This window comes from Symphodus melops (assembly GCF_947650265.1).
Source record: "Symphodus melops genome assembly, chromosome: 1".
Lineage (NCBI taxonomy): Eukaryota > Metazoa > Chordata > Actinopteri > Labriformes > Labridae > Symphodus > Symphodus melops.
The window spans coordinates 46,246,434-46,268,755 of record NC_136691.1 but is presented as its reverse complement, the minus strand read 5'-3'; the positions used below and the strand labels follow the sequence as shown (position 1 = coordinate 46,268,755).

At 40.2% G+C, this 22,322-nt stretch overlaps 2 protein-coding genes and 1 long non-coding RNA gene across 21 annotated transcripts in view; 1 reads left to right on the top strand and 2 right to left on the bottom strand.

Annotated features, from left to right (window-relative positions):
* kcnt1b (potassium sodium-activated channel subfamily T member 1b) overlaps positions 1–10,915 on the bottom strand; it is a 69,756-nt gene extending 58,841 nt beyond the window's left edge. For 17 of the 19 annotated variants that reach the window (XM_079357178.1, XM_079357197.1, XM_079357198.1 and 14 more), the window contains exons 1-3: positions 10,829–10,915; positions 6,971–7,031; positions 5,637–5,804 (exon numbers count right to left, since the gene is read on the bottom strand). In XM_079357178.1, the coding sequence (XP_079213304.1) occupies positions 5,637–5,804; positions 6,971–7,031; positions 10,829–10,895 (296 nt within the window). In that variant the 5' untranslated portion in view covers positions 10,896–10,915. Of the gene's footprint in view, positions 1–5,636; positions 5,805–6,970; positions 7,032–9,307; positions 10,176–10,828 lie in introns of those variants that run through there. The other 2 variants (XM_079357200.1, XM_079357179.1) reach the window with 2 other exon arrangements.
* Positions 9,964–11,369, top strand: LOC306832587. The gene is made up of 3 exons (XR_013780250.1): positions 9,964–10,042; positions 10,189–10,294; positions 10,909–11,369. It is a non-coding gene; the product is annotated as an uncharacterized lncRNA (long non-coding RNA).
* A 390-nt stretch (positions 11,370–11,759) lies between these two features.
* On the bottom strand, positions 11,760–18,336 carry LOC306832578 (uncharacterized protein; the record flags this gene model as incomplete). The annotated part of the gene is made up of 6 exons (XM_079357380.1): positions 11,760–12,226; positions 13,156–13,262; positions 13,994–14,205; positions 15,761–15,894; positions 16,325–16,468; positions 18,140–18,336. 6 exons carry the CDS (start codon positions 18,334–18,336, stop codon positions 12,169–12,171), a joined length of 852 nt encoding a protein of 283 aa, XP_079213506.1. The 3' UTR covers positions 11,760–12,168.
* Between the last annotated feature and the right edge of the window lie 3,986 nt (positions 18,337–22,322).

Genomic DNA, 22,322 nt, shown 5'->3' with positions numbered 1-22,322 from the left:
TTTTTTTGTTTTCTTGGCACTGTAACATTGCTGAATCTAGCTTGATGGATTAACACTGGGTCTTTGTAATATAGCAATGACTAAGGTATTTTACCTGCTTTTTGTTCAGTCTCTTGAGATGACATTTGTAATAAATTGGCGCTACTGTACTATACAGATAAAGATTGATTGATTGAAGGTTAAGCCAGTCAGTGCACTGATAAGATATCCACTTTGTATTTCTTAGCCAATTATTTTAAGCGTACATTACTCTCATTCACAGCACTGTGACTGTGAGAAGTCATGAGTGGAGATGCTGTGAATTAAATTGACAGGGGAATCTATTTAGAGAACATTTAAGTCAAACATCGATATTTAGCAAGAGGGATCACTAACTGTATCAGTCAGGCAGACGATGTATTGTTGCATTGATATTGTCCAACACTGCTCAATAAAAAATATGTTTGTGTAGACCCTAATTTAATTATGTCTAAGAACCCAAGGAGGCTGCAACCCAGATCTGTAGAAGTGTTTATGTGTGATACTGAAACTCAATCTATACAGATATCTGATAAATCTGTCATGAATCCATAAACAAGCAGAAATGAGGAAGAATGGAGCGTGAAGAAAGCCTGAGAGCACTTACTCTGTGCGTTCTCCATGACTTATTGGACCGAATCATCCTCCTCACCCATCATCTTCGTATCATGCCTTTACTATCTGCCACCTTCTACACCCTATTATCTTTCAAAGTTTGTTTCCTATCTAATCACCAGCCTCCTTAACTCACTCAGGCAGGAAATCATCCAGCCATCCCAGCAGGCACTTCTGATACAGAATTGGTGCAAAACAACTGCTGCTGCCAGATCCAGAGCACAGTAACAGTTCTGAACATCTTGATCCGCTTGGAGTTTGGTTCTGTAATGTTGTTACAGGTGGAAAAAGAATCTAGGCAGCCTCAAAGGGACTTAACGTATCTCTTCATATCAAAACATGACCTTTTTATTTGCGAGAAATATACCGCCTGGGGAAACACTGGCGTCAACAACTATGGTTTACATCAGCTCATGTGAGAGACTGATCATCTGCGATGAGGCTTCCTTCTTGTCTCTGCAAAGCTGCCCTATCAGAGTCATTTTGGAATGATCCATTTGTGAGGCTGTTGTTTGATTTGCGTCATTGCTGGGTCACCCGAGTAAGTGCCAGCGTTTCACTACCAAGCAGTGTTAAGAGTTGATTTAGGGCCCAATCACAGCTCACTGTGTCGATAGCATTACAATCTGCATCCTGCCTTGATTAGAGAAGATTCCCCCCAAATTAAGATTGGAAACACAGAGGAAAGATTTACAGCACCAATTCTCTTCCTCCTGCTCTGTTGTTATTTCAGGGGCTTGTTTCTATTCCTGACATTTACAAAGACAGTGCCCCCTCCCTCCCCATCCGCTGGCAGACTGAGATACAAACCCACACACACTCAAATGTATAATCAGACACTCACAGGTGCATACATACCTGTGTGTCCATGGTCAGAGCACACACACACACACACACACACCAATTGGCTTGTTAGACCAATGACTTTAGCGTGATTGGTCCTCTTCAGCTCCCACACAGCGAAGCAGTCATAACAGCCCTCTGACACCCAACCCTGGAGATAATGACAGCTCAGGAGGGAGACACCCCCCCCCCCCGCCCCCGCCCCTTCCTCTTCGCTGCACACTGTTCGCCCACATCCACAAAGAGATGAACGGCAACACAAGGACACCCAGACCCTGACAGCACAGAAGGGCTTATTACCACAACTCAGTAGCAGTGATTCACAACGAGAAACTCGAATTTGGCCTTGGAATTTAACTATACTTGTGTTGCAAAAAATAAAATAAAATAAAATTTCCAGGACCTGATCTTACTTTAGTTGAGATCACCAAGAAGTCTCTTAGGTTAAGCATTGTCATGCTGTAAACAAATATAAATACAGGTTTATAATCTAAAGTTCTTATTTGGAAGGACGGTCATGTAAAAACTGGGTGTATTATTTATTCCATTCCTTGAAGCAAGACCTTGGCAGAAGACATATAAAAGAGCTATATTCTTTTGCCCGAGGGCTGCACGGTTTGGGCAAAATACAATCACATTATTATGATCAGTATTGAGATCACTGCTAATTGCCATGGCTACACTGGAACAAAAAAAATACGCCCTAGCATTTTTGGCCCACATCGGCCATAAACCCGTGCAGCTGCTCCCTAAAAACAGCCATTGTTTATATATATATATATATATATATACACATATATATATTCTTTGTCTTACCTGTGTTTTTTCTTCACTCTCCCCGCTGCCTATGCAGCTCTCTGCTAAATAATTTGTGTACGCAGAGTTTTATTCCGTGCGTGGTAGTTAATAATTGTGTATGTGAAACAATATAATTTGCTTGTGTGTATGTATAATTGCTCTCTGGAGATGTGACGTGAATCGAGCTCCTTAGAAGTCAGTCTGCACTAAAGGCATTCAGCCTTATTAAATCGAAAACAAATGTAAAAATGCACATGATGTGCCTGTACCAAAATAAATGCTGGCAGTGGCCATTTGTACTTTTAACTGTATTTGGTGTCGACCCCCCCAGCTACAACTCTTTGATGCATGTTATTGATCCTCTGTATTCTCTTCCCACCACCTCTCAGGACTTCCTGCTAGAAATGTTCTGTTTCATGAACTATCAGTGCCAGAGTGCTTCAAACCCTTGCACTGCATGACGGATGCTAGGAAAGAGATGCATAAGGGCAGAGGAGGATGATGAGGAGGAGGAGGAGGGGGAGGGGGGGGTCTGACTTTCCCTAAGGGGGTTCATTTATAAGGGAGGCTTTACACTTGACGAGGCATCCGCACAGGAAGTGATACACACCACAAATGATGAACATGCAGAAGATCATCAGCCAAGAAATAGAGTGTCCCCAAAGCCCAGTGACATGGCCTGCTTCCGTTTCCACTCCACTGCTCGTAAACTCGCAATTACAGTGGCGCCATAAGATGCTATGAATAATGATGTTCTACTCTTCCGCTTCTTCATTTGCCACAGCTTTTTATTTGTTATGATGAAACAATTCTGCTTTTTTTTTTTTTTACTTAAAAATCTGTGAATATCTTTTAGGTTTTTTTTTAGGTTTTTTTTTAGGTAGTTTTAGTATAAAACCGTGCATGCATATACATCCAGTAAGAGGAGGATGAGTAGCCCAGCAACACACCTAATTACCCTTTTCTATCTACTTGTGATTAGCAGAACAATGCAGAGGCTATTGACATATCCTGATTTGCATATCTCAAGGTCTGCATGGAGCTGTACACATGCACTAGTCAGTGTTGCTGTATTTGTTCTTGGCTAAAAGCATTTTGTTTGTTTTTTTACATGTCAACAGTCCTGATCAAACTGGCATTCAGCGTAAGAAAACAAAGGGTCTGGAGTAGAATGCAGACTAATCAGAGCATCCCCTGAGAGAGCACACAGAGCAATGTGTGAGGAGGGGAATTGTTAACCGCTGCACCTATGTGTTAGACAAAAGGGCCTCGCACAGCTACACAACAAAGTGACAGCACATTTTCTACAGGGAGTTCCAGAGAGGGAGGGCAAGTCAACAGAAAGATAGATACTGTGTGTGTGTGTGTGTGTGTGAGAGAGAGAGGGGGGAGGGGGTGTTAGCAAACATTAGTAACATATTTACTTTCATAAAAGAAAATATCACCTTTTCAAATTCACGATGATATTCAGAGATATTTCATACAAGATACATATTGATGAGCTAAAATCAAAACAGGAAATCCAACCACGGCTGTTATCAACTTGGTGGTGAAAAACGGCTCCTCTTGCCAACGACCCAATGCCTGGATTGGAGAGATAACATACACAGCATGCTGTCTGCCGGATTCGACCAACGATATAATTGGCTGTTAAAGGCGGGAAACGCTATGCAAATTAAGAACTCAAACAATTAGATGCACTGTTTGCTCAATGACGTAAGCCTGATTCTCGACAGTACGCGAGACACGGAGCCAAGTTTTCAAACAGAGTGTTGTGATGCCACTGCCTGTTTAATGTTCTTGCACCATTCATCAGGTTGTGCAGATATACTGTACGTGCTGAAGGATTTAATGCTATTTCATCCTCGTGGTGATATGAACCAGGAAGTGTAAAGCTAATAAAGCTTATATGCACGTCTAATGTTTGTTTATTATTCCTTATTTTCATTGCAAACATTCAACAATGTCAGCGATCTTCTTTCATACTCTGCAGGCCTACATCTATCACCTTATCATTTGTACATGTCTGTATATAAAATAACAGGACCCTCTGGGAGGTGGATTTTAGATATGAATAACTAAGAAGAAACAAGTGCAACTCAAGTGTTTTCATTGATAAAACTATGCTTGAACTGACCGCTCCACATGACAAGAGCTCACTGAGTATCGTATCTTTGATCAGCTTCTTTCAGAAGAAGTCAACGACTCGGTCGCGAAGGCAAAAAGTCTTGATCATCAATCAACCATGTCTGAAATGTCAAACAGCCCCAGGCTGGCTGCAGACGACTGCTTTTCATTAATGAACCACAGCAGCGAGCAGCACGATCTTCAGGAGACCATTTGACGAACACGGTGAGGCAGATGTGACGATGTGACAAAGTTAATGAATCACATGTGAAAGCGTAGGTTTACAGTCAATCACAAAGCAAGTGGAAACTTAAAAGAAATTCTCCCTTTTTTTTTCTCTCTCTCTCTGCAAGCCAACACTGAAGTAACAAGTTGATCCTGCTGTGAGACGGCTTCATTTCAGCACCATGGAGAGCTCCGCTGTTTCTCAGAAGTGGTTGACGCTCGACTAATTCTTCTACCTCTCAGGCGGCAAACAGCATCTGTCGGTCTGCCTCTCCAACTGCAGCAATAATTGAACTCTTAGGAGGGTGCACAAACACTCAAGCGATGGCTGTAGCACCAGTTAAGGGCCATGGCAAGGTCCATTCTCAGTAAAATGAAAATGCAGAGCCCACTTTTATCAAAGCAATCAGACTTCTTTGTGTGTTGCTTATTTGTATGTATCAGAAACACGTTTTTTTTAAACTGCACTAATTTTACATTTAAAAAAAATGAAATTCATTATTACAGAGGCAGATATCTTGTTCTGTTGACAGTGGTCAAAATAACTCACAGCACAAATGAATTGCGGCCACAAAGTCTGAGCAAAAGGTAGGACTCTCACTTTTTCCACTACAAAATCTCTCACTGCAACCGTGTTTCTATTTCCGCTGCTGTATACACCTACACATAAAACCAACAGCTGAAAACAAGTCCTGCTGCATCTCTGGGGGGTTGTCGTGAGAAGTCATTCTGGGAAATGTAGAAAAACCAGAAACTGTTGCAGGAGCATATGAGGTAGCATGAAAGGTAGTTGCATCGTCTCCCTTAACACAAAGCACAGAGTAAAAACCGCAAATTGTGGAACATCAGACACTTTTGGAAACTGTGTTTCAAGTGTGTAAGGAGATTAGAACATAACGTCAATGTATGGGCAAACACACAAACACAAAGGCCCCCCTTTCTTAGATTATCCCTGAGAAGCCTCTCACATTTGGCGGTACATAAACTAACACAGTTTTTCAAGTGCTAACCTGTCATCATTCTGAAATGTCTGGTCCCCCAGCAGCAGGTCCCTAAAGCGGTAGCGAGGCGGAAGAGGAGGCACCTCTGTATCCACCTCAGCCATCTTGAGAGCAGAGATGTCCAGAATAACACCAGAGTTGCTGCTGTTGTTCCTCTGCAGGGTCTCTGTGGAGGTCCTGCAGGGGGGGGGGGAAAGGAGAGCAACATCTGCTCGTCAACATGCTTCATGTTTCTATTGCTCTGCTACAGAAACACTGACACTTCAGCTTGGAAACAGAGTGAACAGATACAACCATAAGGCGCCATAGATTGTCTGTGTTCACTTGTGAAATCCATATCTGGGGATATGTTTGGAATCGGTAGGGAGTTCTAGGGTTATATAATGAGTAAGAACAGACTGTGTGCAATCAAAACAATCATCGTTCAGGGGGACTACATGTTCTACTGTAATCCCCAGATGACAACTTATTTATCTGGGACAAAAATGGGGTGTAATCTTCACACTTCAACTGCTCTCTGTTTGTGAAGGAGCAGCATAAATCAACGCTGCACAAACAGCTTTAACAAATGACATACGATTTGTACTTCGAAGTCAAAGTTATTCAGGCATAAAAGGAACCAGAGGACTTCATGTTACATTTTTCATTTATGTATACCATGTATTATTCAATGCACACACACACACTATCTATCTATATACATATATATATATATATACATATATGTGTGTGTGTGTGTGTGTGTGTGTGTGTGTGTGTGTGTGTGGTCAGTCAAATGCATCATTCAGAGATAAAACTGGTATTATTCATCATTGTTGTTATATTTTGTGTTTAGTATCAAAGCTGCTGGACAAAAACAGTACATGATCTTTTCTTTTTTTTTTAGTAAGTGAAGGTAAAAAACAACTTTTGTGTATCTTGCTGTAACAGCTGTTATAGGATGCAAAGCAAAACAAGATCACACATCTATTTACGACTCTGCAAAGCTAACAACTTTAATATGACAAAGCTAAAAAAAAAAAAAAAGTAAACTTTTTTTAAAGTACCATTCAGTTCTTTACTGTAAAGAACACGTTCAGTGATTTTAGTGAGATTTTTGTGTCCTGCATGTCTTTTATATAATTAACTTTGAGAGGGGAAAAAATAAACACTGCCATTCAGCGCACTGATTGTCATTTCTTATAGAAAGCTTAAAAGGAAAAAATCAGCTTCCCGTATTAAACAGTAAGTGTGCATGACTTATTAGCTTCATGATGCTGTGTGTGTGTGTACTGTGTGCACAAGTGTTCCGACTACGACACACAATGTCACATGTAGGGGAATTAAGCGCTCGAGGGAATTACCTGTCACCATGGGAACTGGATGATCGGCGTGGAGGGCTCATGACTGGCTCTTGAGGGGGGACTTGAGTGAGGAACATGAGAGCGAGAGAAGGATAGAGAGGGCATAGAGAGCAGGGAAGACAGAGAGTGAGATTAAACACACGTATTAAAGAATTCACCTCTCCAGCAGGAGTGTGTTACGATTACATTCACTGGCCCGCTTGTCGCAGCTTAACTCCGCTCAGAGTTCAGCCAGGAGGCCTCTGAAATGTGCTGCTCTTCAAACAGAGCCGGATTACACAGAGGTACTTTAATGCCACCCACCACGCTAGCTCGATATTAATTTCTACATCGTCTCGTCTCACACAGTCCCCACTGGAGGTGTTGTTCTATTTATTGTGTGTATTCTGAGAAGGTGGAAAATAAAATTTCACCTGTGTGTTTAACGAAGATGCCCAACGGTGTAGGTTTGAGAGTATGCTGCCAGAAGGAGGAGGGATCCCCTTATCATTTTCTGCACACTATGCAACGGAGTGTGAATATTACATTTAAAATAGATCGCTGATATTGTCACACCATAAGCATATGAATAACAAATTGATGTTTTCTTTCTGGCTCCATCCATGGGTACGTTTTTGACATGAGGGAATCAACGCTCACTTTATTTCAGAGATGCCTTTTACATGTCTGGTGACACTTTTTCCCCCAACTGAGATTGTTTTGATTCGCCTATAAAGTCTCCTCAGAGAGGACAATAAGTGGGTGATACAGAGCGGTGCATTTGTGGACATGGCCATCAACAACGTACAGTGTAGGCAGTCTTGAGTGGGCTAATAGCACCCAGAGACATGTTCTAACTGATTAACAAAGCGCAAGCAAGTACAGATCCTGAAGGACAGACGCAGAAAAGAACAAGGGGAGATGACAACCGAGTGTGCTTGTACAGTAAGGGGAAGAGAGGGAAAGGGAAACACGAAAGAAAGGAGTGAAGGAACACATTGTCCTCAGCAGGGGTTCCACTTTTATGGAAGAAGCCGTTAAGGATAGAGGATGGCAAAAAGATCAAGACTGTAAAAAGCCACTATAAAGAGCAAATTGAGCTTTCTCCTCTTTTAAAACATAAAGTCTCCAACTTTTGAAAGCCGACTTAATGGATTGGGGAAAAGTGACCTCAATAGTAGGCCACAGCGTTGCTTCTGGTAAGAGACTGTCTCCGCTTAATGGAAGGACTACAGCAGATTCATACCAAAGGAAGGACATGGAGGGAGGAAAAATACATAAAAGGGGTAGAGATAAAAATGGTATCTAGAGAGAGAAGGAATAACAATGGAGACTGTCATCCACAGTCATAATACATGACTGAAGTCTCAAGGAAGATGAGACACTCGAGGATAGAACGACAAACAAGGTATGGAAGCAAATGCAGACTCTGAGGTGGCGTTCAAAAGACGGATCTTTAATACAATCTGAGGTTCAGTACATCAGTAGGCCAGAGGAGCAGGCAGAAGTCCTTCACAAATGGTTAATACAAAAAACACTTGGACTAATGATCACTACAAACTGGCAACAGGAAGAAGGACATACTGGGATTAAATAGACAGACAGTCAGGGAACAACTAGACACGGGTGAGGGGGGGGGGGGGGGGGGTCAGGGCAGGGCTGACACACAGGGCAGGAACAAGACGAGGAGGATCTGAAAGACAGATACAAGGGTGAATACAAAAACGCAACATAAGCAGGAAGTAATGTGAAAAATACAAAAAAGACCGTAATTAAGGTTGACACTTGTCACTCGAGGGATTATAAAGCAGGGGAATATTAGCATCAGCAACACATTTGATAGTTGTGGGGCTGTTAAATTGAACTTTCCATTCGTTGTATCACTGATGGTGTATGTTGACCTTGTAAGATAAGTGATTTGGAAAAGGATCCATTTCTGAAAAGCCATCATAGTCAAAGAAAAAGTTTGTAACAACACTAATGCTTTTACAACAGTTAGTGTAATACTTAAAACAGGCATATTAGTGAACTTTTGGACTCTTGGAAGTGTTCATGATAGTTTACTGCAACACAAAACGTCTTCCTCCATGTTAGACTCACTACACAAATGACTTCTAATAAACAGCATCATAAAGTCATTAACAGCTCCCATAGGAGCACAACAGTAGGCTGTATTGTCACATCTATATCCTCTTAATAGGCTACCATAAAAGATACATAGCATCATAGAATTACCTAAATATTGAGCCAGGAAGAAGCCACCAAAAACGAACACATATTCCCTTCAGAACACCCTGATTGTCAATTTCATGCCGTATATTAAATACAGTGAGAGAACAAATAAACAAGTGAACTTACAAATAAGCGTCACAGTCCCTGTGTAAAGTCAGGCTTCCGGAAGAAACATGGTGGGTTTACTTCACTTCGTTAACCGGGAAGTGTTCCCGTTTCTGACCGAGCTGCCATCATGGTAAAAACATAGGCTTGGTTCAGAAGATAACCTCCACATAGTGTTCATACAGCAGCACTGTCAGTGTGACAGAGGATGTTTGGCTCAACGCGCGCCTGCGGAGGCTCCGTGAGAGGATGACCTTACAAAAGGCGACGGAGTGGACGGTCAAGGGGCAAACAGAGGACTAATGTAATTGTCTTCAGCCTGCAGGTAAATCATATCGATTCACTGTAGTTCCACGGCAGTGTTGAACAATAACGCATTTATACAGACGCAGTGTTTATCGTTGCTGGGTCATTTAAGTTTTGGAGAGAATAAAACCCGGCCATCAACGCTGATTGGCCGACGCGCCTTTCAAACAGCTGTAGTTTATCAACATTTGATTTAAACACATCAAAGCACCGGGCCGAAACTAGTAGCCTACGCGTACTTAAACCTCATCGTCGCTTAGCAACAACTTTGTTTGCTAATACTGACGGACTACATTGCCCATCGGAAACAGGAAGAAGAAGCATTATTTTTAGCCCATGCTGTCGAATATAGGACTTGATTTTTTTTGGCTCGCTTTCTTCTTGATATTAAATCGCCATCCCGTCCAACCGTTTCCAGCCGCTCGCCACAAACCAGAAAAAAAAATCAATGTAAGTACCCCTTCTTCCTCCTTTGTCTGCCTTCTTCCATATTAGCTAAGAGCTGTAGAATGAGGACATAATGTAAGCCTGCTCTACTCCCCTGCTGGTGCCCATGCCTGCCTGACAACATCAGCATCCCTTTTTTCTTCCCAAAGACGAAGAAGCAGAGGACGGTGGTGGGGGGGGGGACGGCGTTCATCTTCCAACCTGGAGTCACCCACGGGTGATTCGCCACCTACCGGGCAACTTCAGCATGATTCGGTAACAAACGTCAAGGAAACTGATGCGTTTGATGCCGAGAAGAAACTCAGAATAAAAAAGGCTTTTTAGTGGCATGAATAGCCTAATAATAGATCTTGTTGACGAATGCTCTTTCGTCTTCATTTGTCCAAAAAAACCCTGTCAGCCTGGTCTGTGTACAAAGATGCATGACTGTAGACGAGTAAGGACTGCTTATTGTGTTATACAAGAAATATAACCATACTGTCTTCCTCAGTCAGATTCAAGTAGCCTACGGTAGTTATAAAAAGTCTGCAACCTTTTTACTTTTGAATAAAAAAACATTGAAGTGATGACAGTTTTAACTCAGTTAGTTCAAACATTTCTGTCAAATCAAGGCTTTAAATATAATGCTATAAAAAAAACTGCATTCATTTATAACCACATCAGATTTTTATTTTTTTGTGATCATTTTTTTTGTCCAATGTCGGTGATACAGTAAACACAGTGCATGCAAAGTCTTGGTAACTTCTAGGAATTCACAATCTCTTTCTCATTCTTTCTGTTCAAACATACCTGTAACAGCTCTTTCTTCTGCTATTTGTCTCACAACGCTCCCCCTCAAATTGAAAAAAATATTCATTCTGTGTGCACAGAGGGACGGCTGGGAGACACCGCTGGCTCGTGTGTGTGTGTCTCCGGAAAAGACGTGTTGCTCTGTGTGCAGTCCTCAGCGTTCAGCCTCTCCACATTTCAGCCCATTATTCTCCAGGGGAAAAAAGAGCTCAGAGCGTCATCATTTAAAAGCCCACACAGTCACTTGTGCTTTCCCATGCCAGCAGTCAGAACTCACTCACTCACTCGCTCACTTATCTCGCTCAGGATCTCCATTCCCACAGATTTCTTCTTTACAACTTGCTCGATCTGTCTGATGTGGTTATTCAAAGCTTTCTGTGTTTTGCCTCGCCTCTTGTTGGATGTTATATTCAAGCTAAATGATGACATATTCTTACAGTCAGGGCTGATGGGTCAAGTACAGGATGATAACAGAATCAGTATTTACATTGTACACAGAAATAGTGTGCTAATATGATCAAGAACATCATAATATGAAAAAGGCTTTGTGCTTTCTCCACACATTCAGTATACTTCACTACTTCCAACATCTCACCTTCAAAGCATCCTTTTCCATCACATCAAGATTCCTACCTTCATTTTAAAATACAAAAAAGTGATGAAATATTTAACCCTTACTGTTTCTGCACATCCTTCACTCAAACACCTGCACCCTTCCACATTTCCCTCCCTCCGTTTGGCTCCCACCTGTGACTCTGGCATCAACAATTAATAGGTACATAAATCACAATAATTACAAGATGTGCTTATGGACTGTTTTGCACATATTCCATGTTAAGCAGTGTAATGTTCTTGTCTAATGTTAGACAGCTTGAATAATTATGTCATCACAGATTTATGAAACCCCCCCCCCCCCCCCAAAAAAAAAAAATTATAATAATAATAAAAAAATCCAAAAGATAATTATCAGGATGGTTTGAAAGTATAATCTGTGGTGGAGAGGAAAATGTAACCAGATATTATTTATCTGCTGACTCATCTAAAGAGCTCTGTTTTCTACACCAGAGACATAAAAAGACCCCCTCACTTTAATGGTAACCTGGTAGCCTATAATGTGCTTAAATTTAATGTTCGGTTATTTTGCAACAGCAGCTGCCAGCTTTGACTAATGCAGCGAACAATGTCTCATTTTGGAGTGAACTCCTCAATTATTCAGTCATTACACTGCCTCAACTGAACTGTATTACAATGTGTCCTGGAGCCTGACGTACATCCATTAGGCTATTTCTCTCCGACACCTCTGTCCTGTTCACATAACGCTCGCTTTGTCGAGTCTCCGCTCAGCACAGCACAGCCACTCTCCCGCCCGGATGCTTGCTCTTCATGCTTCCAAAGTGTCTAAAAACAGATGGAGAGGAGAACAGCCCGACTCAGACAGTGAAGCACTCCGATCCAGTTAGCAGCCTGAAGGCATATATAATATATAGGAGCCTGACTTGGTGCATGAATCACAAAGTGACTTGATGTGTTTGTCTGGATGTGAGCTGCAGACTTTTGATGTACAGTATTTCTGTCCTCAGCTTGAAATGCATTTCATAACCGTTTCAAAAGACATACTGTAATGTGCAGTGTAATGTGACATTCAAATATTAACAAATAGGTTAAATGGTAAATGGCATATTTTCTTTCTTTGAACTAATTCTACGTAAATCTTTTATTCAAATTCTTCTTGTTGAGTTAACCTTCTCTTCTTGTTCAACAGAAGTTGTAGACCTTAACTCTGTGCAGAAATAAGGACCAGAAGTATATACCTTCTATACAAGCTGTACATTTATTTTGTAGAACCTTTTCTAAAGTCTTGTTTATGCCTGCAAACTATTTCCATGTACACACATTTCCACATCACTAATGTTGTTACGATGTAGCAGGTAGGAAACAGGAGAGGGAGGACCCAATTGCAGAAAAAACTTAAATTATTTCTTTTAACAAAAAGCAAAAACCAAAACTTACTTAAATAACAGAAATCCTTAAAACACAAAACAGTAATTAAACTAACAGGCAACATAGGAGGACACAGGGAAAAACACTCAAGACTAAAGTAAACACAAGACTATGAAACATTAAAACACACAAAGGGAAACAATCAACACTAGGAAACAAATAACACCAAGGACAGAATGAAAACTAAAACAAGAAGAAACACAGAGACAAAACCAAACCATGACAAATGTATGTATAATCACTCTCTAGTATTTCAAGTCATGGTCCATTAAAAGGCAATCATAACATCTTTATGCACTAAAAAAGCCATTAAGATGTCCTCTTACCTCCATGTGTTGCTTTCATGACAGTAAACTTCGATTGTTTTAAGATTTGTGATCCCATCCCAGCCTCCCACAGCCAGCAGGGATCCATTGAAGACTACAAGAGACATCTAAAGACACAATTATAGACAAAGATAGTTTTCGAGAGTGTACATATAAATTTAATATAATAGATTTGCCATGTAATATGAGAAAACCACTGGTTTTCTCATATTGTAAAGCAGAGAGTCCAGTGAGTTTTAGTTTACAAGTATCATATGAGTATCTTATAAAACATGCTTTTTATCCCCTCGATAAGAATGTTGATCAGGTGGTTCAGTTCTAAAGTACTTTAGATTTAGATTGCTATGTCATTTTGTACCCATGTTGATGGGTGGCAATAAGATGACTTTTCATCTACTGCCAACAGCAGGTCAAAGTAATCAAGCTGCGAAAAGGAAAAAAAAAAAAAAAACTGTGTTGATTGGGAATAAAATGTGTAACTCGTGTTGCTAAGATAATGTCTGCAGTGATCCTCTGACGTTTTTCCTCATGTACACCCTGACGTTTACATTTTGTGATTATTGTGTGAAATGTCCTAACAGGTACGGGATGTACTGAACCCATACTGTAAAGACATCTTTAGAAAAAAAGCAGAAAAAACAACCAGTCTGTGGGATTCAAATAGAAGGAGGCCCAAAATAATCTAGCCACTGAAATGTTTTAAATCGTCTCTAGAAGGAATTTACAGTATGTCCTTCCCTGGGCTGCTTTTACTTTTTATCTGGATGTAAAAATAACCTGGATCTTAAATCAGATGGGAGACCTGTCATCTGATGTGTCACAGTGATGCATTGCTTACGTTGTCCCTCTTGCTCCTCATGCGTTTGACAGGAGTCCACCTCATGGTCTCTGGGTTAAACCTCTCGACAGCGCAAAGCTGCAGGTTGAGCTCGTCTTTGCCCCCGGCCACGTAGATGTGTCCGAGGTATACTACACAGCCTGCGTTCTCCCTGGGACTCAGCATGTGGGTGCATATCGACCAGGTTCCATCTACAGGGTTGTACTGCTCCACTGGGGGACATTTAGTGGATAGTAGAAGTCAGAGTCAGCTGAAGACACTGTATGAGTAACACTATGTCAAGCTTAAATTGATTTATTACAATTATAGATGGCGAGAAAGCAAAGGAATATATTTTGAATGCCTTTTTCCATAGAAGCTTATTTTAAATGATTAAAAACGGCCAACTTCAATAAATCTTTTGTTAGAAATGACCGTAAACCTGATGGGAAATAAGTTTGTGGGAATTTATCTGACATGCTCTTCTCACAGACGGAAATAGTCAGTGACAGCATAACATAACCCCTGTTTATCTTTGGCAATGTCAGGCTTAGGAATGTGTGTGTGTGTGTGTGTGTGTGTGTGTACCGTGGGTGTACGTGTGTGTGTGTGTTTGGTTTGGGTGGGGTGGGGGGTGAGATGGTATATGTGTGACTGTGTGTGTGAGCTTCCAGAGAGGATAAGGTCAGACTGGTCTTTATGTGTGACTAAAGTCCTGCCACACGTCAAAAAGCTGTCAAAGAAAGCTGGGTGTTTTTTTTTTTTCTGAGGGGGGGGGGGGGGTTAAGTGTTGGGAACAAGCGAATCCACCAAATGGGTCAGAGAACAAACTAACTATAAACTACTAGTATACAGTATGTACAGTAGCATTCCTACATAAATAAAACATCTCTATCATTTGCATGCTTCCTTGCTTCTTTTAATATTCTTTTTAAAGTTAGATTCTTTGTAGAAATTGTGCCAGCTTCCAGCCTGGAAACATTTACATATGAAGCTCAATAACCAGCGAAAGACTTTTAATATAAGTGCAGTTCATTACACGTTCATTTGTTTACAACAGAATTCAAAGAAAAATGTTTCAAGACTAAACTATCACCAGCAATTACAGCAACAAGATTCATTAAACCTAAAGTCATTTGTCAGCTCAGTGTGACAATGAGATGTGAGAATTGACTGTATTTGTACTTCTTTATCATTGTGGATTCAATAACTTTGGGCTACTGGTCAGATGAAAAATGAATAATAATGAACTTATATAAGCTCTGTAAAGTTGCATTTTTACCACCTTTTCACATTCTACAGGATCTGCAACCATTATTCATTCAAATGAATCGACAGATTTAGATATCGTGTTACAGAACCAAATGTCATTTGATGTCTGATTGTCTTTTGGTCATAGGAGGATAAGTGCAGCATTTTTGACTCACTGTAAACGTGTCGAAGGTCAGAGCCATTCCTTGATTAATTCATCCCGTTTGCTTCCTCCCACCTCTCCCATTGTATAAATCACCAGCAGGAGAAGTGAGTGTCATTTTATTTGAGCTCATATCGTCCTATCCATCCCAGTGTTGCTCATATTTTTTGTTAACACTTCCACTTCCAAAAATGCTGATTTGATTTGAAATAATCATTTTTGTCCCAACCTATCAGAAAAGTAGAAAAATAATTTCCCAGAGTTACTTTCTGTAAGTGGTGGAAAGTTTTGTTTGACTTGAAATCAATAGAGTCCCCCAGTTACCATTGATAGTTTATTTTTATTTTTATTATTATTCTCAAAGGCAGTCTCACCTGAGCTCAGAGTCATATCTCCATCATTCCCTCCAATCACGTAAAGGTGACCGTCCAGTACGGCTGCCACAGCTCTGCTGCGTCTGGTAAGCATCGGTGCCTGCTTGCTCCACGTGTTCATTTTTGGATCATACCTGGAACAAAGAAACAAAGGCGAGCAAGTGTGATTCAGCTAATGGCCTGTCAATCATTTTTGTTTTTTTCACACTTAAATGATCATTTGTTCCTTTTTCTGAATGAGCCCCATCAGATATGTCAAAGTAATGAAAGATGTCAGGTAATAAAGATCATAACGGTATTACTTTGATTTTTAATATATGTAAGACACATAGCCTGCTCATTAAATCCCATTTTTACTGTTCAGTTTAAAATTAAAAAAGGGATGTTTTTCTTTCTTTAAAAAGGGAAACTCATAGCATAGAAACTTTAATAGCAGGAGTTAATGGAGAAATAATAAACAGCACCTTATGTTTACGAGATGTCTCACAGTGTCATAGTTTACAGTGTGTATTAATATGATTTACTGCGTCTTTTAAAAGATAGTGGTCTTTTGTTCCATACTACCTCTCCACACTATTTATGGCAGTAATTCCGTCATGTCCTCCAATAGCATACAGGTATCCGTCCAACTCTACCAGACACACACCGCTACGTGGGCTGCTTAAGGGTGCTACATCTGTACTCCAGCTGTCTGTGTCTGGATTGTACCTGCAAGGATGGAGGAAGAAAAACAGAGAGTGTCAAAATGAGAAAGCACAACCAGATTCTGCTTTTAACAGCTTACAATAAGATGAGCCAAAACAGGCAGAGGCTTTTATAGAAACTTTGATTTGTTTGGAGTGTTTGTACACTTGCAGTTGAGGAAGTGTTTGAGTTGAGTGGGCATCTGTGCAGACATCTGCCAAAGTGTTGCTCCAACACTGGAAGGCTATTAAAACTGTTTTTTCTCCTTTCAAAACCATTAAGATAAAACCCACTCCTCTCCCAAAACAAATCTTCTGACTAATTGGTACTTTCCTTGCCCAATTGGGATGTCAGTAAAGTCAAAACAATACTGTAACCTCTCCTCAGGGACGATGAAGCAACACAAAAGTTATTGCTGGCTAATCCAGGCCATTAGCAGCAGATCAATCAGGAGCAGGTCTTTCCCTGCTGGTGTGTTTAGCCCTAGGAGGGTTATTATGGGGTCAGTTGGCTTGACTCCAGTTATGGGATCTCTGTGGGAATGGGAGTAGAGCCAGCTCCTCTGAGACTTCTGTTAGAATAGGAGGAGAAGAAGTGGGAGAAAATGTGCCTGTGGAGTATATATATGCATCTTTGTGTGAAACAGAGTTATTCATGACTTTCTCTGCCTATTAGGACTAGTTACCATGGCAACACAGGAAATAATGTGAGGATTTTGAGTGGTCTGCTCATGTTTTTCGGGTTAAAATATGGGTTTGATGTCAACAGACCTACTTCCAAAGTTATGCAAAACTCCCTAAATCTTATTTCTGCCCAAATGCTGCCCTCTGCAGTTTGGTTTAGTGAATTACAACAATAAAAACGTTTAGGCTGACTTGTATTTCGATAACAAGTTTTTAGTTGTAAGGAGCTGTTTGTGACATTTAGTTAAACAGCATATCTCAGGTAAAAAAGAATAATGAAATATTTTTGTTTTTACGTTTTTCTGTGAGTACTTACAAAATGTAAGTGGGTGAGGATTTATTACAGGTGTGATATTGAGGTCATTAGATTGTTTTTAGAGACCAAGGTTGGGTATCACCAACAAAAAATGAGAAAAATAAAGAAATTGATCCAGTGAGCCAACTTTTTTTTTATATATTTAAGAACAAGATTTGACATGAAGCATTTTCATGGCAGGAATTTGAAAGAAAGATTTCTTTAATGTATAAAGTTATTCTCTGGTCTGAATTGAAATGTTCGGTCACCTATTTCTCTCCACGGCTACATGACATTTAAATGACTTCATCTTTTGCAGTTCAACCTATAAGACAGAGATGATAATTGTGACACACTCTTGACTGTCAGCACCAGACAGTCCCAACATTTTATGAGATGAGTAGAATGTCAAACTGTCATCCAGCTTCAACATGTTTGCTTTCACTTTGTCACTTCGTGCTCTCCAATCTCCAATGTGCAATGTCAGTTTGAATCATCGTACAGTGGGAAAACTGACACAAAACTAAATAAGCCATTTCAATTATAGCTTGTCATGAAGTCTGGAACATGGAATTAAAAGGAGCATGTGACAGATAAACGAAATGTGCAAACGATAATGTGGGATCCTTTAACTGAAGATTCCTTGGCCTAAAGGATGAATTGAGTATGTAAACTGTATAGTGTAAAAAAAAATTGAGCTGTAAATAATCGTCTCACCTCTCCACACTACTGTAACATCGAATCTTATCTTCCCCTCCCACTGTGTAGATTTTTCCTTTCAGGGTGCCCACAGCCACGCCACCACGTCTGTTGACCATGCGTGCGGCTGATCTCCACTCGTTGTACTCAGGACAGAACTGTTCGACCAGGCAGGACGGGTCGTCATGAGTCCATCCCCCGACTACATTGTACATAAACAAAAAACAAAAAAATAAGAGTCATTACTTTATTTCAGTTCTCAGTCAAAACGTATTCCATCAGCACACCTTTCTGCACAATGCTGCTTTTAATCTAATCTTTATCAGATCTCACTTTTGTATTTCTCCAATGCAGTAGAAGCATGCATCAGATAAGAGGGATCCACAACTATTCACCACCATTTTAATAAGACTATAAGTATTGATGCAGTGTTTAGTCTTGCCTTTGCAAAGCAGCTGGGTGCCAGCTTTTTAGTTTTCTTGCACACTAAAGGCTGGCTCATGCTGCCAGGCCATGCAATGAGGGGACCCAAAGGTGTTCTTCAGGATCTAGATGCTTTAAACATTAAGACTAAAGTGCTTTAAACATTAAGACTAAAGTGAATCTTCCACTGAGACTTCAGGAGAGTTGTGTGGGAGAATTATTGGTTAGCTAGCTGTAACCGCCCATTAAATATTAACAGAAGCTCCTCTTTAGCACATAATGCTTTCTGGTAGAGACTGAAGCAATTACTGTAAAAGGTGACCACAGTGCTCTCCAGACAGTATGGTGTCCAATGTGCCTCTGTGTTAGGGTTCTTGTAGGTTCTTGTTTCCTGACTGTCATATTTAATAAGATTATGAGTCATGCTTGTGTTTTTCCCACTTTGATTATTCAAAAAGAGTGATTAAGAAGACATTTTTCAGCCAAGATTTCTGTCAAATCAACTCATTTAAAACCATTCAACAAAAGCTGTCTGAAGTGGTACTCAACGGATTCTACTTGAGGTACAGAAGATTCGATTTATGTGTTTTTGTTTTCATTTCAACCTCCTTTCTGAAGAAGCAGAGTGGGATTCTCTGGCACAGCTTGCATGAAGGCTTGAAGAGGGCTAAAGGCTCCAGCAACAATTGTAGTAGATGAACTTTATTAACAAATTAGACAGACACAGACCCATTGCAGCTTGTGGACTACATCAGTTTAATCAGAAAACACATGTTTTCTGATGGCTCTGATGTAGGCCACAAACCGAAATATGTTGCTGGAGCTTTTTGACCTCTTCAAACATCCCTTCTGAATACAAAAACAAAGAAAACCAAAACAACTTAAACTGTGCTTGGTGGTCAACTTCCAGCACCTATTTAAAAACAAACTCTACTATTCATTTGTTTACTGAAGCAACCAACTGACCCATAAACATCATGTCATTGAAGACATCTTTTGGGGGAAGTCTGCTGAGCTGTCTGCGGGCGGAGAGGGGGGATACCATGTGCTGATGAAGGGTAGACCTTCGTTTGTTCTCCTTGATATGCATGTGGCCGGGCTCGGGTTCCTGCAGGACCGCCCTGGAACATAAAGCACATTTGGCCTTAAGCAGAGATCATGAGGCAAGAAGGAAAAAAGAACAATCTTTTATGTTTATCATAAGGGATTTTAAACACATGTTTTGTATTATTACAAAGAACTATTATTTGCACATGTAGTCTTAATTTACAATAAATTTTATGATCACATGATCTACATTTCATTGACCTCTGTATAAATAAGTGCTTCACTGTCATTTTATCATTTCATGCTATTTCCGCCCAGGTGTTAATTATATGAGCATGATGACCAATAATGATAAATTTATGCAAATAATGTAAAAATAAGCTTTACAACCTTTTAATGTAACAGCACATAGGCTCTAAATCATAATGAATTATCTTACCCTTGTTCATTATAAATCCCCATGTTTTATCTTCTTTTCCTGGGTCTGTACGTTGAGATGTGTGTTCCTTTCTCAAAGCAGCCTATACACGCTGCTCTGTTCCCCTACAGTCGTTCCTCAAAATCTTGTTGCAGCTTCCTTCTCTAGAGGACCTTGTACTTGACCGCTTCTAGGAATGAAAACCTCCTCCCCTTCCTTAGCAACATCACCAACCCCCCACAGTGATTCATCCCAACACTATCCCTGCGAGCCTGACACCTAAGACTCCTCGCACACACCCAAGTCCGGCTTCCTTTTGACAACTGTCAAGCTTTAAGAATTGTTGGCATGGTTTTAATTTTAGGCTCAGATCGACTCCTACAGTGTCCTTTAAGTTAGTGTGTCATTGGTGTAAGTTTAGACCAAGGACAGGCAGCCACGTTGCTTGGATTGTCAGTAGATTTTAGGACCTCCGATTATTTCTTCAAAGGAAACGTTTTGTCCAATCAGGTGAAGTTTTATATCTGTTCCTCTTACTTTAATGATACTTTGTGCATCAAAATGGGAGTTTTCAAGCTATGAAACAGACAAATATTGTCTTAAAAAATACAACTTGTACTAAAGATCATAAACCAAACAGGTAAAATACACATCTCTCCCATTATCAGCTCAACTTGAACAAAATAGTCAAGCAGCCCTTTTAGCAACATGAAATTAAACCTCTGTTCTTTAAATCCATAAAGCTTTGCTGTTTCCACTATTAACTTAATAACTTATGTAAAATCAATAATGCTGTCTTTGAATCCATAAAAAAAAACTTTTACACAAAATACATAGATTCCAGCATAATTCCCCAGGGCTCTTAAGGAATTCCCCTCTGTTTTACTGTGGATGCAGATTGATCTTCACCTTTCCACATTTTCACCACAGGGGTCCAGATATGTGACCTATCTCTGTCAGCTCCCTCCTTCAAATCAATCTCGCACCCAGTCCAACACAAAGTCATTTCACTTTTTCCATGACTACGTAAGCTGCAGAATGTCTTTATTTATACCTGCGGAAACACCTCAGATGGTGTAATGATTCATCTCATGTAGGTCAGAGTAGAAGGGTCGAATGCAAATTGAGTGTAGTCGCTGCTGTGCTGTTAGCACATGGCTACCACAGCTTCCACAGCGATGACTAATCATTTCTGCTGAACTCCCTTCAAATTATGCAGATCATTCAGATACACTAGAATGTTTTAAGCCTTTATGTTTTCTTGGTAAAAGAAGATTGCAATTTCTCAAAGAAAAGATTTATGTCACAGAGACTCATTTTAAATGACTTTAACAAAGCCAAATAAGCAACATACTGAGGTTTGTTTTCTTAAGTAAAATGTACTTACCTGGATAATGTTAGAGTTATGCTTTTATCATCAACAAACAACTTTAATTTTACATCTATACATCAGTGTTAAAGTAGAGTTACATTTCAGTTGAAACGTTGACGAACAGAAATAATAAGAATAATTCAGTGACTTCCCCAAAAATATACCAAGTAGTTAATATTATCACGGCTGAATGAAAAACAGCATCAAGGCATCACGGCATATATGGACAAATCTTCTTCTAGAAAAGGCAGGGAATTAAATTAGCACCTGAAAGCTCCCAAAAGCAGGCTGAATGTGGACTTATGTTAAAAATCATCTGGCCAATTGGTTCTTCTTATGGGAGCCAATATGTTTTTGAAGTAATTTGTATTTGTGGCCTGGGGTTTGGTCCATGAAAACACAACTAACGTTAAAACTTTAGTGCTTCAATTTCTTTAATACTCAAGGTTGTACTGTAGTTTTTTTTTTACTTGGTTCTCTCATTTTTTAACATGTTTCTTTCCTCCAAATATTGCTCCTTTATCTGTCATATTGTGCATGATACTATCAGGAATGAAATAAATAATGTAAAGTTCTGGACTGTACTTGACAGACAGGCACATGAATAGAGATAGAGAGACAGACAGATAGATGGACACACCAGCTGCTGCGACTCTGTCGATGTGGCCTTCAGAGTTGATCCAACAAGAGATGAGTCTCAGGTCCTGAGGTTTAAACACAGACAACACGTCCCTCTAATAATCCAGATATGAGTAGCTGAAGCTTCGCAAAGGCTCTGCTCAGACACATGTAATTAAAGTTTCCACCTCTGAGACGTCTTCAGTGTACCTGCTCAGAATGGCAGGCAGCTCTCACTTGGCTACTTTGTGACCATGACAGCTGGTTTACCATCACCCATCTGGGGCCTCTTAAGCCATTCGGTTGTAAAATCCTACATTTTT